This window comes from Megalobrama amblycephala, linkage group LG1, assembly GCF_018812025.1.
Source record: "Megalobrama amblycephala isolate DHTTF-2021 linkage group LG1, ASM1881202v1, whole genome shotgun sequence".
Taxonomy (NCBI): domain Eukaryota; kingdom Metazoa; phylum Chordata; class Actinopteri; order Cypriniformes; family Xenocyprididae; genus Megalobrama; species Megalobrama amblycephala.
Window position 1 is genome coordinate 57,842,428 of NC_063044.1, and position 13,302 is coordinate 57,855,729.

At 35.7% G+C, this 13,302-nt stretch overlaps 1 protein-coding gene across 1 annotated transcript; it reads right to left on the bottom strand.

The window, feature by feature from the left end:
* Window positions 1–5,351: 5,351 nt before the first annotated feature.
* nucb1 (nucleobindin 1) lies at window positions 5,352–13,072 on the bottom strand. The gene is made up of 13 exons (XM_048203880.1): window positions 12,932–13,072; window positions 12,522–12,645; window positions 12,317–12,424; window positions 10,862–10,994; window positions 10,654–10,757; window positions 8,482–8,667; window positions 8,269–8,359; window positions 8,131–8,189; window positions 7,779–7,871; window positions 6,434–6,523; window positions 6,153–6,326; window positions 5,656–5,782; window positions 5,352–5,519 (listed from the first exon to the last, which is right to left on the bottom strand). The coding sequence occupies exons 2-13, from the start codon at window positions 12,633–12,635 to the stop codon at window positions 5,431–5,433; spliced, it is 1,368 nt and encodes a 455-aa protein (XP_048059837.1). The 5' UTR covers window positions 12,636–12,645; window positions 12,932–13,072; the 3' UTR covers window positions 5,352–5,430.
* Window positions 13,073–13,302: the final 230 nt, after the last annotated feature.

A 13,302-nucleotide genomic window follows, 5' to 3' on the forward strand; every position in this document is an offset into this window, starting at 1 on the left:
GGGTTCGGGAAAAGTTCACGATGAGCAGCTGGTCACAACAAAACCTTGGGTATAAGGGATATTACCATTACACCTATAATCAAGGGTTTTGTTTACTTTTGTTTAAAGGGATAGTTCACTCAAAAATGGATGTTTTGTAATCATTTACTCACCTTCATGTTGTTCCGAACTTGTGTAACTTTCTTTTCTTCTGCAGAACACAAAAGAGGATATTTTGAAGAAAGTTTGTAACCTAACCAACAGTTATGGTTACCATTGATTACCATCAAATGGACAAAAAAACAGCAGATTCATACAATCAATGGGCTTCTTTTTTTTTTAAACATCTAAGCAATTTATTCAAATTTTGTATTTTTACCATAATATACTCTTGCCTCCATGTCCTGCAAATGACTCTAGAGATCACAATTGCAGTGGGAGATGGTTGTCTGTCCCTGTGAACTCAGAACATTTAATTTCTTACATTTTCTCTACATTCTCTCTGTCTGTGTGTGTGTGTGTGTGTGTGTGTGTGTGTGTGTGTGTGTGTGTGTGTGTGTGTGTGTGTGTGTGTGCTGGTGGCCTGAAGTGCAGGATGGTTTGCTTCTGTCACACAATAGCAAAGTGATGACCCAAAAAACACCTGAGCATTATCAGAAAGTACATCAGGGCCAATGTTTATGCTCAGACTGCAATCCATTGTCTGCATTTTCACCGCTGTCTGACCGTACAGCACAGAGAGTAATAAATACTGCACATTATGGTGCAGAAGCAGCAGAAATGGCTCATGTGTGGATATCATGATATAGGAGATGACAATGTATGTTTGGCACACGTCTCTACAAGTGCAGTGGGAAGTTTTATGAGCTCGTAGCTCCCTCTTCTGTCCATCAAGGCTATTGCAATATGGCCCAGATACAAACATAAGAGGTGCTGTAGTGTTGAACAATAGTGCTCCGTGTTAAATGCTTAGTTGTCTCTTATCATCACTCAAACCTCACAGGCTGGGAAAAGGCAGCGAGAGAGAAAGACCAAGGGTAGAGACAGGAAATGTGAAAGAGAGAGTATCAGATACCTGGTTGTCCAATAAGAAATCAGCTATTGTGCGATTCTACTGGCCGCTTTATACAGATGGACCACATTCATCTGCCTCAGATCTGTTTCTACTCAAACTAAAGCACAAGAATTTAGGATTTTAAAGGGATAGTTCACCTCAAAATAAGAATTCTGTCATCATTTACTCACTCTGTTTTTGTTATAAACCTGTATGACTGACTTTGTTCTTCACAAAACGCCAGGCTCCATTCACTTTCATAGTATGGGAATGAAAAAAAGATCTAAGGGTGAGTAAATAATGAGAGAATTTTCATTTTTTTTGGTGGACTAATCCTTTAAGAAACCTGTCACAAAAGATTTTACCAGTTTATGCAGAGACAGAGATTGAAAGTAGAAAAAAAGCTGAGAAATCACGGGTATGAAGAATCACTGTGATGTGCCCCTAACATAAGCAAATGCAAGAAAATGTGGAAACCAGACAGTCAATGCTCCAGAGACACTGTAAAATACCTACTGACTTCATAAGGGTTGATATTATAAAAAATGGGGCATAATGAAAAGTGGATGATTCAGCAGCAGTCAGCCCACTCAGTGATGCAAATGACTCGAACAGAAGCCCTTTTTCACACTATCCAAAGCAAGTATTCGTTTCATCAGACTCTTCCCACAGTCTCTGAGTCATCTTTCTTGGCTCTTTATTTCATTCCTCTTGTCTTCTTGTCTTTTACAGGCTACAGCATTCAACAAATAATTCCTTCCTCTGTTTGTTGGTTATAAGAGAGTTCCCTGTCCTTGCGAAAAGAAAAAAATAGTTGTAATTGACTCAGTTTATTTTCTTAATGCACATTCCTTGTCTTGTTTTTGATTAACTTCCCTCAGTGCTATTATTTATTATAGTATTAATATTTTGAATTACCTTTTATTTTTATATGTTCAGTTTTCATTTTAATTATAGTTTAAGTAATGTATGTACTTTTGTCACTTTTATTAAGTTTATTGCTTTAGTGTTATTTCAGTTTTAGTAATTTTAGTATGATTTTTTTTTTTTTTTTGCAGCTTTGTTTCAATTAAAAAAAAAATATTTGTAATACTTTAATATGTTTAGTTAACAATAACAACTCTGATCGCACTAGATTCATTAGTGCATGTTATTTCCATGGAAACGTACATGAAAGTAAAATATGTTCCTAACACAATTTCATGTTGACTTAGAGATATCATTTATTCAACATCATTTACTCATTCCAAACCTGTATAACTTAAAAGCTCCTGCAGATCATTAAGTTAGTTAATGCATTTACTGAAGTTAAGAATGAGCAATGCATTTGTTATAGCATTTATCATTATTAATCTTTTGTTAATGTTAATACAATTACAATTGTTCATTGTTAGTTAATTTTAGCTCAATTCTATTAAATATTGACAGATTTTGATTATAAGTATTAATTTTAACTACTAACATCAGCTAAGAATAATAAAAGCTTTAGAAGTTTTTTTTTTTTTTTTTTTTTTCATTGTTAGCTCAAAAAGTAAAGTGTTACCATATCTTCTTTTATGGTTCACAGAATGAAAGTCATACAGGTCTGGAAAAAAAAGAAAAAAAGATAAAATGTACTATCCCTTTAAAAAAATCTCTTGGTGCAAAAACCCTCAAGTAAACAATCTCTGTGAGAACAGTTTAAATATGTGGACAGCACTTCAGAGAGCAGTAGTGATGTTTGAGTAGAAGGACATTATTTACATATCTATGGTAGCATCACTAGTGAGTGTAACTGAAAGGTGACAGCTGCAGCAGAAGAGGCGGAGCAACGAGGTCACTGGGGTTAGAGAGTGTCTGACAGAATTGGAATGGAATTTACAGCAAGTATGTACCATGTGGCAACAAGTGCGAGCAAATGACATTCAATGCAGATCAGTGAATACTTCAGAACAATGCCGATGTCACAACAAGAGATGTGCAAACTGACAATGAAATGCAGAACAGCTGAAACAGACATTTGGAGCCAAAGAATTACATATTAGTTCAGAAACATATGGGTCGACTCATCATATGGATGATTTTGATGGTATTTGTTGCAGATCACAGTTTGGATTTAACATTTTGTGTCATTTGTCAACCTAATCATTTGGATATTTGCTTTAAAACCAATGTGACATATCATCATGTGATCTAAACATGATATAAAGGAAAGCGCAACACTACAAACTCACAGTGTACAGTTGTAAGAAAAAGTATGTGAACCACTTGCAGAATCTGTGAAAAATTTTAACAAAATAAGAGAGATCAAACAAAATGCATGTTAGTTTTTGTTTAGTACTGTCCTGAGTAAGATATTTTACATAAAATATTCAAAAGTATGTGAACCATTGGTTCTTAATACTGTGTGTGGTTACCTGGATGATCTACAACTGTTTTTATGTTTTGTGATGGTGGTTCATGAGTCTCTTGTTTGTTCTGAGCAGTAAAACTGAGCTCTGTTCTTCAGAAAAATCCTTCAGGTGCTGCAAATTCTTCAGTTTTTAAGCATTTTTTGCATATTTGAACCATTGAACCAGCAGTGACAATGATTTTGAGATTCATCTTTTCACACTGAGGACAACTGAGGGACTCAAACTCAACTATTAAAAAAGGTTCAAACATTCACTGATGCTCCAGAAGGAAACATGATGCATTAAGAGCCGGGGGGTGAAAACTTTTGAATTCAAATATCAAGGTAAATTGTACTTAATTTTTCTGCTGGGAAACATGCAAGTATCTTCTGTTGCTTCCTAAGAGCAGTACTAAATGAAAAACAATGATATTTCAAAAAATAAGAAAAATTGTGACATCCTCATCCTGTTCAAAAGTTTTCACCCCTCGGCTCTTAATGCATCGTGTTTCCTTCTGGAGCATCAGTGAGTGTTTGAACCTTTTTTAATAGTTGTGTTTGAGTCCTTCAATTGTCCTCAGTGTGAAAACACAGATCTCAAAATCATTCAGCCACTGCTGGAAAGGGTTCAAATATGCAAAAAATGCTTAAAAACTGAAGAATTTGCAGGAGCTGGAGGATTTTTCTGAAGAACAGAGCTCAGTTTAACTGCTCAGGACAAACAAGAGACTCATGAACCACCATCACAAAACAAAACAAACAAACAGTCGTGGATCATCAGGTAACCACACACAGTATTAAGAACCAACGATTCCCAAACTTTTGAAGCAGGTTATTTTAATACATTCAGCTTTTTTTTTTCTCGTGGACTATATGTAAACATCTTTTATGTAAAATATCTTACTCAGGACAGTACTAAACAAAACATAACATGCATTTTGTTTGATCTCTATTATTTTGTTACAATTTTTCACATTTTCACAGATTCTGCAAGTGGTTCACATACTTTTTCTTACAACTGTATGTTGCATTACAAGGATAGTTCACTAAAAAAAAAAAAAGAAAGAAAAAAGACAGACAATTCTGTCATTATTTAGTCAACCTCATGTCGTTCCAAACTTGTATGGATTTCTTTCTTTTGAAAAATGTTTTTTGTCTAAAGTCAATAATGGCCCAATGTTGTTTTGACTATCACTGTATAGAAAAGTTTGTTTAACCATTAAATTTATACAAAATATCTGTGTGTGTGTGTGTGTGTGTGTGTGTGTGTGTGTGTGTGTTCCACAAAAGAATGAAAGTTATACACGTTTGCAATGACATGAGTGTGAGTAAATGACAGTAAGTAGGTTGCAGTATTTAAAATCTGACAGCAGTAGCATATTTTTTTTAAATATCCTTTATTAAATGAAAGAAATAAAAACACTGTCATAAAATAATTTTGATTTTATATTACATTAATAAAAATGCAGATTCATTGCACATTGCTGTATCTTAATATGTTTGGATTACAGGTCTGTGCTCGTCTCAATCTGTAAGAAACCTCATATCAGAAAGCTTTGTTTTACTGACATAATCTGAACCACAGAAAAGAACCACATTATTCCACTGAGTCTAGAAAGATACCAACAAGTAAACAAGGCTATAAACTTTGAAACCAGGGCAGAGGTAACAATATTTAAGGGGAAAACCCTGACTACCACCAAACTAAACCACACATCCACTATTAATATGCCATTCTTCAGAAGGGAACATGCGAGTGATCTATATTGATGCCAGTGTATTGGGGATTTGAGCATATTTGGTTGAGGATGAAGAAGAAAACACCATAAGTAATTTGGCCTGGTTATGTTATGCGGAGTTTCAGATTAGGATAGGTCAGTAGGTTTGTATGTGTATGTGCAATGTACAATTAAAAGGCAATTTCTAGATAAGTTCAAATCAGGTAAAGTGTGTGTGTGTGTGTGTGTGTGTGTGTGTGTGTGTGTGTGTGTGTGTGTGTGTGTGTGTGTGTGTGTGTGTGTGTGTGTTAGGAAGTGTGCTGAGGCAGATTCTGTGGTGGCTCAGCTGGCAGGTTACTCTGAACATCTCCATTCTGATCGACTGGGACTTTTACCACTAAAAAACAAAACAGGCAATGTTTACTGTGCTAAAACATTTACCCTGAAAGGGTTAATAGAATCATTTTTTTTTTTTAATGATATTAAGGTTAACCAAAGGCTAAATCATGGAGTATTCGTTTCATTCTTCTCACCTTGACTGTCTTCATTTGCTAGTTTCTGGATCTCCTGTTGAAACTGGAGCTCTCCATTAGGACCTGAGGGAGGCTGTCTATTCACTGCCTGTTGCTCCTTTTGTTTTTGTGACATCTCCATTACTGCCTGATTAGAAGTAAAACAAGCTCTCAGCTCTCTGGCATACATCAAATGTTCCAAAAGATACAATAATATGCAGTACTGATGTTGTAAATGTATTAAAATAATTTCTTTTAGTATGGTATGGCAGGGCTCAACAATTTTTTTTTTTGGGGGCTTACACTGATTTTATTTTTATTTTTTTACATGCACAGAAAAAAAATATATCAATATAAGAATATGAACTTAAAATATATATAAAATGTAAAATTTCTAGCTCTAAATGTTTGTTACATTATTCTTTGGATACATTTTTTAAATCATAAATATTCTTTACCAAAGAACAGTTATAATAATAGCTAGAAATTATTATTATTGCAATAGAAGTGTCTTCTACCTGCTGATATTCTCGTTTCTGCACTTCTAGAGCTTTGCTTCTCTCTTTGAGAAGTTCCTGCTCTTGTCGTAATTTCTCTGCCCTTCTACCCAGCTCCACCTCCTTATCCCGAAGTTCTGCCTCAAAGCGCTGCAGCTCCTCTTCTGTGTACACTGGCTTTGTATCATCCAGTGTCTTAAATGGAGTTATAAAGAGTGTAGAAAGGTAATGAGTTAGAACAAAACACTTCCATGTAAAAACAGTATAATAAATCAAGACATACATCTAAATCTAGCTCTAACCTCCCATTCCTTTTGTTCTTTAAACTCTTTCTTCTCTGTAGATTTGAGGAACTCTTCCAGGCTGACCAGCCTATCATGATTGATATCTACCTGCAGTGCGAGGAAGCAGTGAGAGAGGGGGGGGGAGCTTATTTCAGCAGTTACAATAAGGTATTTCAAAGCAAACTGAAGAAACTCATTAAAAAAATAAGACATTGGGGCAGTGAATATGTTAATCCAGATAAAAGAACGACTATTTCTTCATCTCATGCACCCTGAAGGAACAGAACAGATGGAGTCACTGCTGCTCCACACATTGTGAAAGTGTTAAAAAGCTGAAGGAGAGTCTGAGAACAACAGATAAAGGCAAAGACAGAGAATGGGTGCATTTACATACACACTATACCAGTTATGCTTAATAAACTGTCAACGTTCAAGGCAATTCTGAACAGTGTTTCTTTTATCAGATAAATGTTATAAATGGTTTAAACAATCAGCAGGTACACATTTTTGCAGATCATCAATTTCGCTCTGTCTTATTTAATGTTTACTTAGCTGTTTAGATTTTAAAGGTCCCGTTTTTCGTGGTTTTTTGAAGCTTTGATTGTGTTTATAGTGTGCAATATAACATGTGTTCATGTTTCGCGTGTAAAAAAACACAGTATTTTTCACATAATTTACTTATCTGTATAGCGCTGTTTCCACTGTCATAAAAACGGGCTGATGACTTCCTTGTTCTATGAAGTCCCTCCTTCAGAAATACGTAACGAGTTCTGATTGTGCCAGCGGATCCTGTGTTGTGATTCAACAGCAGCTTAGCGCACTTTGCCCGGAAAAGTCACGCCTCTTACCATAAGGGGGAGTGTTATTGTAAACATGTCTTTAATTTTACCCTATCAATTTGAGCCGGAATCAGACCCGGTGATTGGACTGCGGGATGAAAATAACAGCGTTTCGACGACATGGCGACAAACACACTCTACAAACGCAACTCTTGTGTATTCCTGTGGGCGGAGGTTAGTCAAAAAACTGTTTTAGTGACGTCATTAAAGAAGGAAGTAGAGGGATGTAGTCCAAACTGGCCGTTCGATGTAGGCGACTTCTTTTAATTAAATTATCTCGCTTGGCATTGAACTTTGAGCTTTAAAATTTTACAGATTTTATTTATACTCTAACAACAACATTACACACTAACTAAAGTTTGAAACATGGGATCACGAAGAACGGGACCTTTAAACAACAAAATCAAAGAAAATTTTGAAATTTCAAAACAGCGTTAAGGCCTGAATTTGGTAGCTTTCAGTTTTCTGTTGTACGTGTAAACAAACTCAATAAGAGTGAGCGAGAAAGAAAGTGAATATTTTACATTTTGCATGACATGTTCTCGCATCCTCAGCCTTTCCTCCTCCATCTCCATCATGTCATCCTCTTCATTCTTAGGATCGTACACTTTCTCCAGCTAAGACAGCAAAAAAGAAAAAAAAATTTGAACACATTGAAAACATAATAACTACTTGCACCTTTTCAATTATTGATATTTGCTTGTTTAGAACAGCTTTTATGGCTTTATCAAAGATGTTATCGCGGATTCCCATGTTGAGGATGTTTTGCTCAGCCACTAGAGCCTTAATTGCTGTCCGATTACAGCATAAAAGAGGCTTCCATCACTGTCAATAACAGATTGTCATGATTCACCAAACTCAAACGTAAAACATTACCTCTTTTGTGAAGAGGGCCTCCAGCTCTTGCTCATCCAACACACCGTCGCCATTTGTATCTAGGTGAGAAAATGCAATTAAATGAATTTTGCATGCAAAACGTCTGCTTATGGTGTAGCTGAAGAAAAAAAGACTCACCGTGGAGCTTAAAGAAAGTCTTGGGATTGAACTCCTGTGGATCCAGCCCATCTGTCTCTTCCCAGACCTCACGTAACTGATCCACGCTACCCTGAATGAATGAGGAAGTGATAGAAGAAAGTTTTACTAACAGCGAATGTGAAGTAAGCGGAAACAAATCCAATTAATCTCAGTCCATCTATCCATACATCTCCCATTCGTCATCCCTCTCACCGGAGCGTTAACTTTAGGATGTTTCCGGTGCTTTTCTTTGAGCTCCTCGATTCGCTTCTCCTCCTTCTCCCTCTTCTCCTGGTCCAAACTCTTCAGGTACTCCCTTCTCTCATGTTCTTTCAGCATCTCGTAGCGCTTAAACTCCTCATGGCGCTCTGCATCGTAATTCTCAAGATCCTTAGTGGCCTGACAAATCAGCACAAAACAAATGTGACAGTTAAGGTGAGCTCCCCCTCCTTTGTAGATTTTTATTAGTTTTTTTTTTAAATTTATTATTTGTTTTTAAATTAAGTATTTATGTGTATTATTATGTATTATTCCATTCTAATTTTATTTTATTGTTAGGTATATTATTTTACAGTTTTGGGGGTGGATTTCAGCAGTGGCGTGTAACGCAGTCACTCCTACAAGTCACTTTGGCGTGTTGAATTTTATATATAATATATACATTTTTCAGTTGTAATCTTTTAAAAAGGCATCAGAAATAATAAACTAAGTGCAATGTAGTGTTATCAAAAATTGATACATATTGATAGTGAAATATCTGAAACACTTGCAAAACTCATTTTCCACAGAATGGATACATGATACCAGCCATGCTTTCTCACTCACTCATCTCTCTGACAGGGAGTTGACACATAAACCCGCCTCCCCTCCCTCCCTCACTCACTCATTTTATTTTCTCCTGGATGAATATTGTTGGTGTTACAGGGCTTGAATTTCAGCGTGGGATTGCGTGTATTGCATATAATTTTACTCATTCCCACATATTTTGTGTTCACGCACATGAAGCCGCCCCTCTGTACGAAATCTAGTTCTTTTTTGCTGCTTATTGTGCTTAAACGGCCAAATACACACAAAATAGTTATGTTTTGAGTGAACGTAAACAGTTGAGAAAGAAATCGCATGTGTAACAGAATAATGGATCTGTGTGTCAGGTCTTAAAGTGACAGCAGCCTAATAAACCTGCTGCCAAATTATGAGAGAATATTAAAAATATCTACAGTACAGTCCAAAAGTTTGGAACCACTAAGATTTTTAATGTTTTTAAAAGAAGTTTCGTCTGCTCACCAAGGCTACATTTATTTAATTAAAAATACAGTAAAAAACAGTAATATTGTGAAATATTATTACAATTTAAATTAACTGTGTACTATTTAAATATATTTGACAAAGTAATTTGTTCCTGTGATGGCAAAGCTGAATTTTCAGCATCGTTACTCCAGTCTTCAGTGTCACATGATCCTTCAGAAATCATTCTAATATGCTGATTTGCTGCTCAAGAAACATTTATGATTATTTTCAATGTTGAAAACAGTTGTGTACTTTTTTTTTTTCAGGATTCCTTGATGAATAGAAAGTTCAAAAGAACAGCATTTATCTGAAATACAAAGCTTCTGTAGCATTATACACTACCGTTCAAAAGTTTGGGGTCAGTAAGAATTTTTATTTTTATTTTTTTGAAAAGAAATTAAAGAAATGAATACTTTTATTCAGCAAGGATGCATTAAATCAATCAAAAGTGGCAGTAAAGACATTTATAATGTTACAAAAGATTAGATTTCAGATAAACACTGTTCTTTTGAACTTTCTATTCATCAAATAATCCTGAAAAAAAATATTGTACACAAATATTTTGTACAATTGTACACATTAAATGTTTCTTGAGCAGCAGATCAGCATATTAGAATGATTTCTGAAGGATCATGTGACACTGAAGACTGGAGTAATGATGCTGAAAATTCAGCTTTGATCACAGGAATAAATTACTTTGTCAAATATATTCAAATAGAAAACAGTTATTTTAAATTGTAATAATATTTCACAATATTACTGTTTTTTACTGTATTTTTAATTAAATAAATGTAGCCTTGGTGAGCAGACGAAACTTCTTTTAAAAACATTAAAAATCTTAGTGGTTCCAAACTTTTGGACTGTACTGTATATGGCAGATTTTCTCCATGGTATCGATGTCAAAATTGTGGCCAGTGAAAATGCTGAGTGGCTAGTACCTTTGGAAAACCACTAGTCACTGTGTCTGGTGAGCAAAAAAGTTAATGTCAAGCAATGCTGTGGAATATTAATTTGAGGCAAATGGGTCTGTTATCTGTGCAACTGTAGCATAACATTCTTTTGCAATTTCACATTATGGCATTTAGGAATGGGCATTACCGTTGCAATAAGCAGCTCCAGGTCTTTGGCCTCAAATGTGTTCTGATTATGAGGATCCAAATGTTCAAACTGCTTCAACAAGGAGGCGTGATCCATCTGAACACCTGCAATCACAAATAAAATATTTGTACATACATAAGTGAATTAACAGAATCAACAGATTTTCTTGCTCATCAGTATCACTTGAGTAATACATAAACATACTCACTCTGTGCATTGGTGCTGTCCAATTTTGCCTTCAGCAACATCCTGAGACGTGAGACCTCTTGCCTCTTCAGCTCATCCAGTCGAGTCCTCACATGGTGACCCACCAAATCCAACTCCTTACTGAGGCGTCCATTCTAAAAAACAGCATTTTCCTATTAGGACTTGAAGTATATATGAAATTATAAAACTTCTTAGCACAAAGTTAATTTAGAGCAACAGTGTCTGCACACTTTTTCTGTGGCACTGGTATTTTCACAACTGATGTGTGAGTTGATGAATGTTTACATGTGAATATAAGCCTAAATTCAATCTGTTCATCATATAAAGCAATCGAGTCTCTTCAGAAAATTTTGGACTAAAGCGCTCAATTAATATGGATTAGTTTTGCAAACTCTTCATTGAAGCGTCGATTTCAATTGTTTAGGCTGTCTATGGAGGCACAGAAAGCTCTCAGAATTCATCAAAAATGATCTTCATTTGTGTTCTGAAATGAACGAAAGTCTTACGGGTTTGGAACGACATGAAGGTGAATAATTAATGAATTTTAATTTTTGGGTGAACTAACCCTTTAAAGTCATTGTATAAAAGTACAATACATTATAACATATAAAATACAATATAGGACGCAATATCGCGTTCATTATCGCAGATGAATCGCCTTCGATAATGAATGCAATATTGCGTGGCTTGTCTGTGATCTACGGTTCTGTCTATTAAATGCCGCTCCATTTGAAAGCAGGTGATGGCGATTTCGCGGTAATCAGGGAACCGGCTTTACTGACGAAATGCGCGTGACAATCGCATGCGATATATCGCCCAGCCCTAGGATGAACTGACGGCATATCTATGGGCTTTTAAGGTAATCAGTGAAACTACCTAGTTCACATTGTTAAACACAGCAAAATCCCCAGAGTTAAACCAACTCTGCTCAGATTACATATGGTCCCCTCTCTATATAATGTTAAAGTAACACTGAAGCAAGTTAAAGTTAAATTTAATTAAGTGATTAATTAAGTTATGATTGAGCATTAGTGATGAACACCTGCTGTTAACAAGCAGAATCACTAAAAGAGAAACACAATAACTACAAATGACTTTGGTGTAGGTGTTTCATTCTAATAAATATCTAAACGTTAGTGTGAGGAAGAAAAATGAAAAAAGGTTTTAAATATAAATGTTCATGTGTGGGAGACATCAGTTATGCTCATCTTTGCTCACTCCTTTTAAGTTTTCTTTAATAAAACAGCAATTTTTTCATGAAGCACACACAAAAGACCTAAACCGGAAGCGATCTGATCTGTTTTACAGAAGACGGCAGTTAGATTGCGCATAACCTCTCTTGCTCAATCTGTGAGCTCATGGTGTGTCCATCTTGAAAGATATTTATAACTTATCATTCTCTATGGAGAAGATGAATGGGTTTTTACTGTTGTACTCCACAGAGCGAGTGGTTTACCTTGATGTCGTCTGTGTTGGCCGACTGGAGTTTTTCTCTGAAGTGAGGGTCTGTTTCCAACACCTCAATCACCTCTCTGAGGTAACGGTCATAGTACAGACCAGTGTCCTGAGACATGCACATACAGTAAAAACAAGAGTGCATGTGATTATTAAAACAGATGATTAAAGCACAAGGCATGCTCTTGACATGAGACCTGTCTTACCGCATTCTCCTCTGGTTTCTCCTCCTGAGGTGGCTCTTGTTTGCGGTCTATTGGCACTGTCCACACCAAGAGACAGAGCGACAGAAGCAGCAGCCCTTTGAACCCGCCTGTCATCCTCGGATATCTAGAAAATGCACACGTTTACATTGATTAGACAGCCTTCACTTTCACCCTATTTTTGGAGCGAGAACTGTCCCTTTAAGCAGACATGTTTATTATATGTATAAGTACACATCGATCACGACGAACAAGAGTAGTCGAAGAAACAAAGTATGACAGTTTGCGAAAACACACCGAACACGTTTAACAACAGATGAAACTAATGAAAAACAGCCACAGACATCTACAACTGTCTGTAGTCTCGTTTGGTCCTTTTTAGTTTATATCAAATAAACAGCGAGTTCTCTTACCACAGGGTTAGATCCTGTTTCAGCAGTGAATGAGACCTATGATGACATCGGATTACTCAGCACTGCTGCCTAAAAAAACAACTGCGGCCAGGAATTATGACGCAATCCAAACGCGACGCTTTCTGCAAACATATTTGCAGTAACCAGTTTGTAGGCTATTATAACAGCGTTTGTTATTAAAATTATGAATGTAATGCATTTTTATATATATATTAAAAGAGACCCAAAAAAAAAAAGTTTTTTGAATTTAGTATTTTTATATTTAGTATTTTTAGCATAAAAAACAAATTAAAAATAACATTTTTGAAAAATTATATTTTATTCATATGTCTTCTGTAGTGGACTCCAAGTTGTTTAAAAAAATAAAATGA

Excerpts from the sequence above, each read along its gene's own strand:
- nucb1 (XM_048203880.1), bottom strand. The coding sequence starts at position 12,635 with ATGACAGGCGGGTTCAAAGGGCTGCTGCTTCTGTCGCTCTGTCTCTTG. Across the intron at positions 8,360-8,481 it reads ATCCTAAAGTTAACGCTCCG|GGTAGCGTGGATCAGTTACG; the intron begins GTGAGAGGGATG and ends TCATTCATTCAG. Across the intron at positions 5,520-5,655 it reads AGCAAATGAAGACAGTCAAG|TGGTAAAAGTCCCAGTCGAT; the intron begins GTGAGAAGAATG and ends TTTGTTTTTTAG.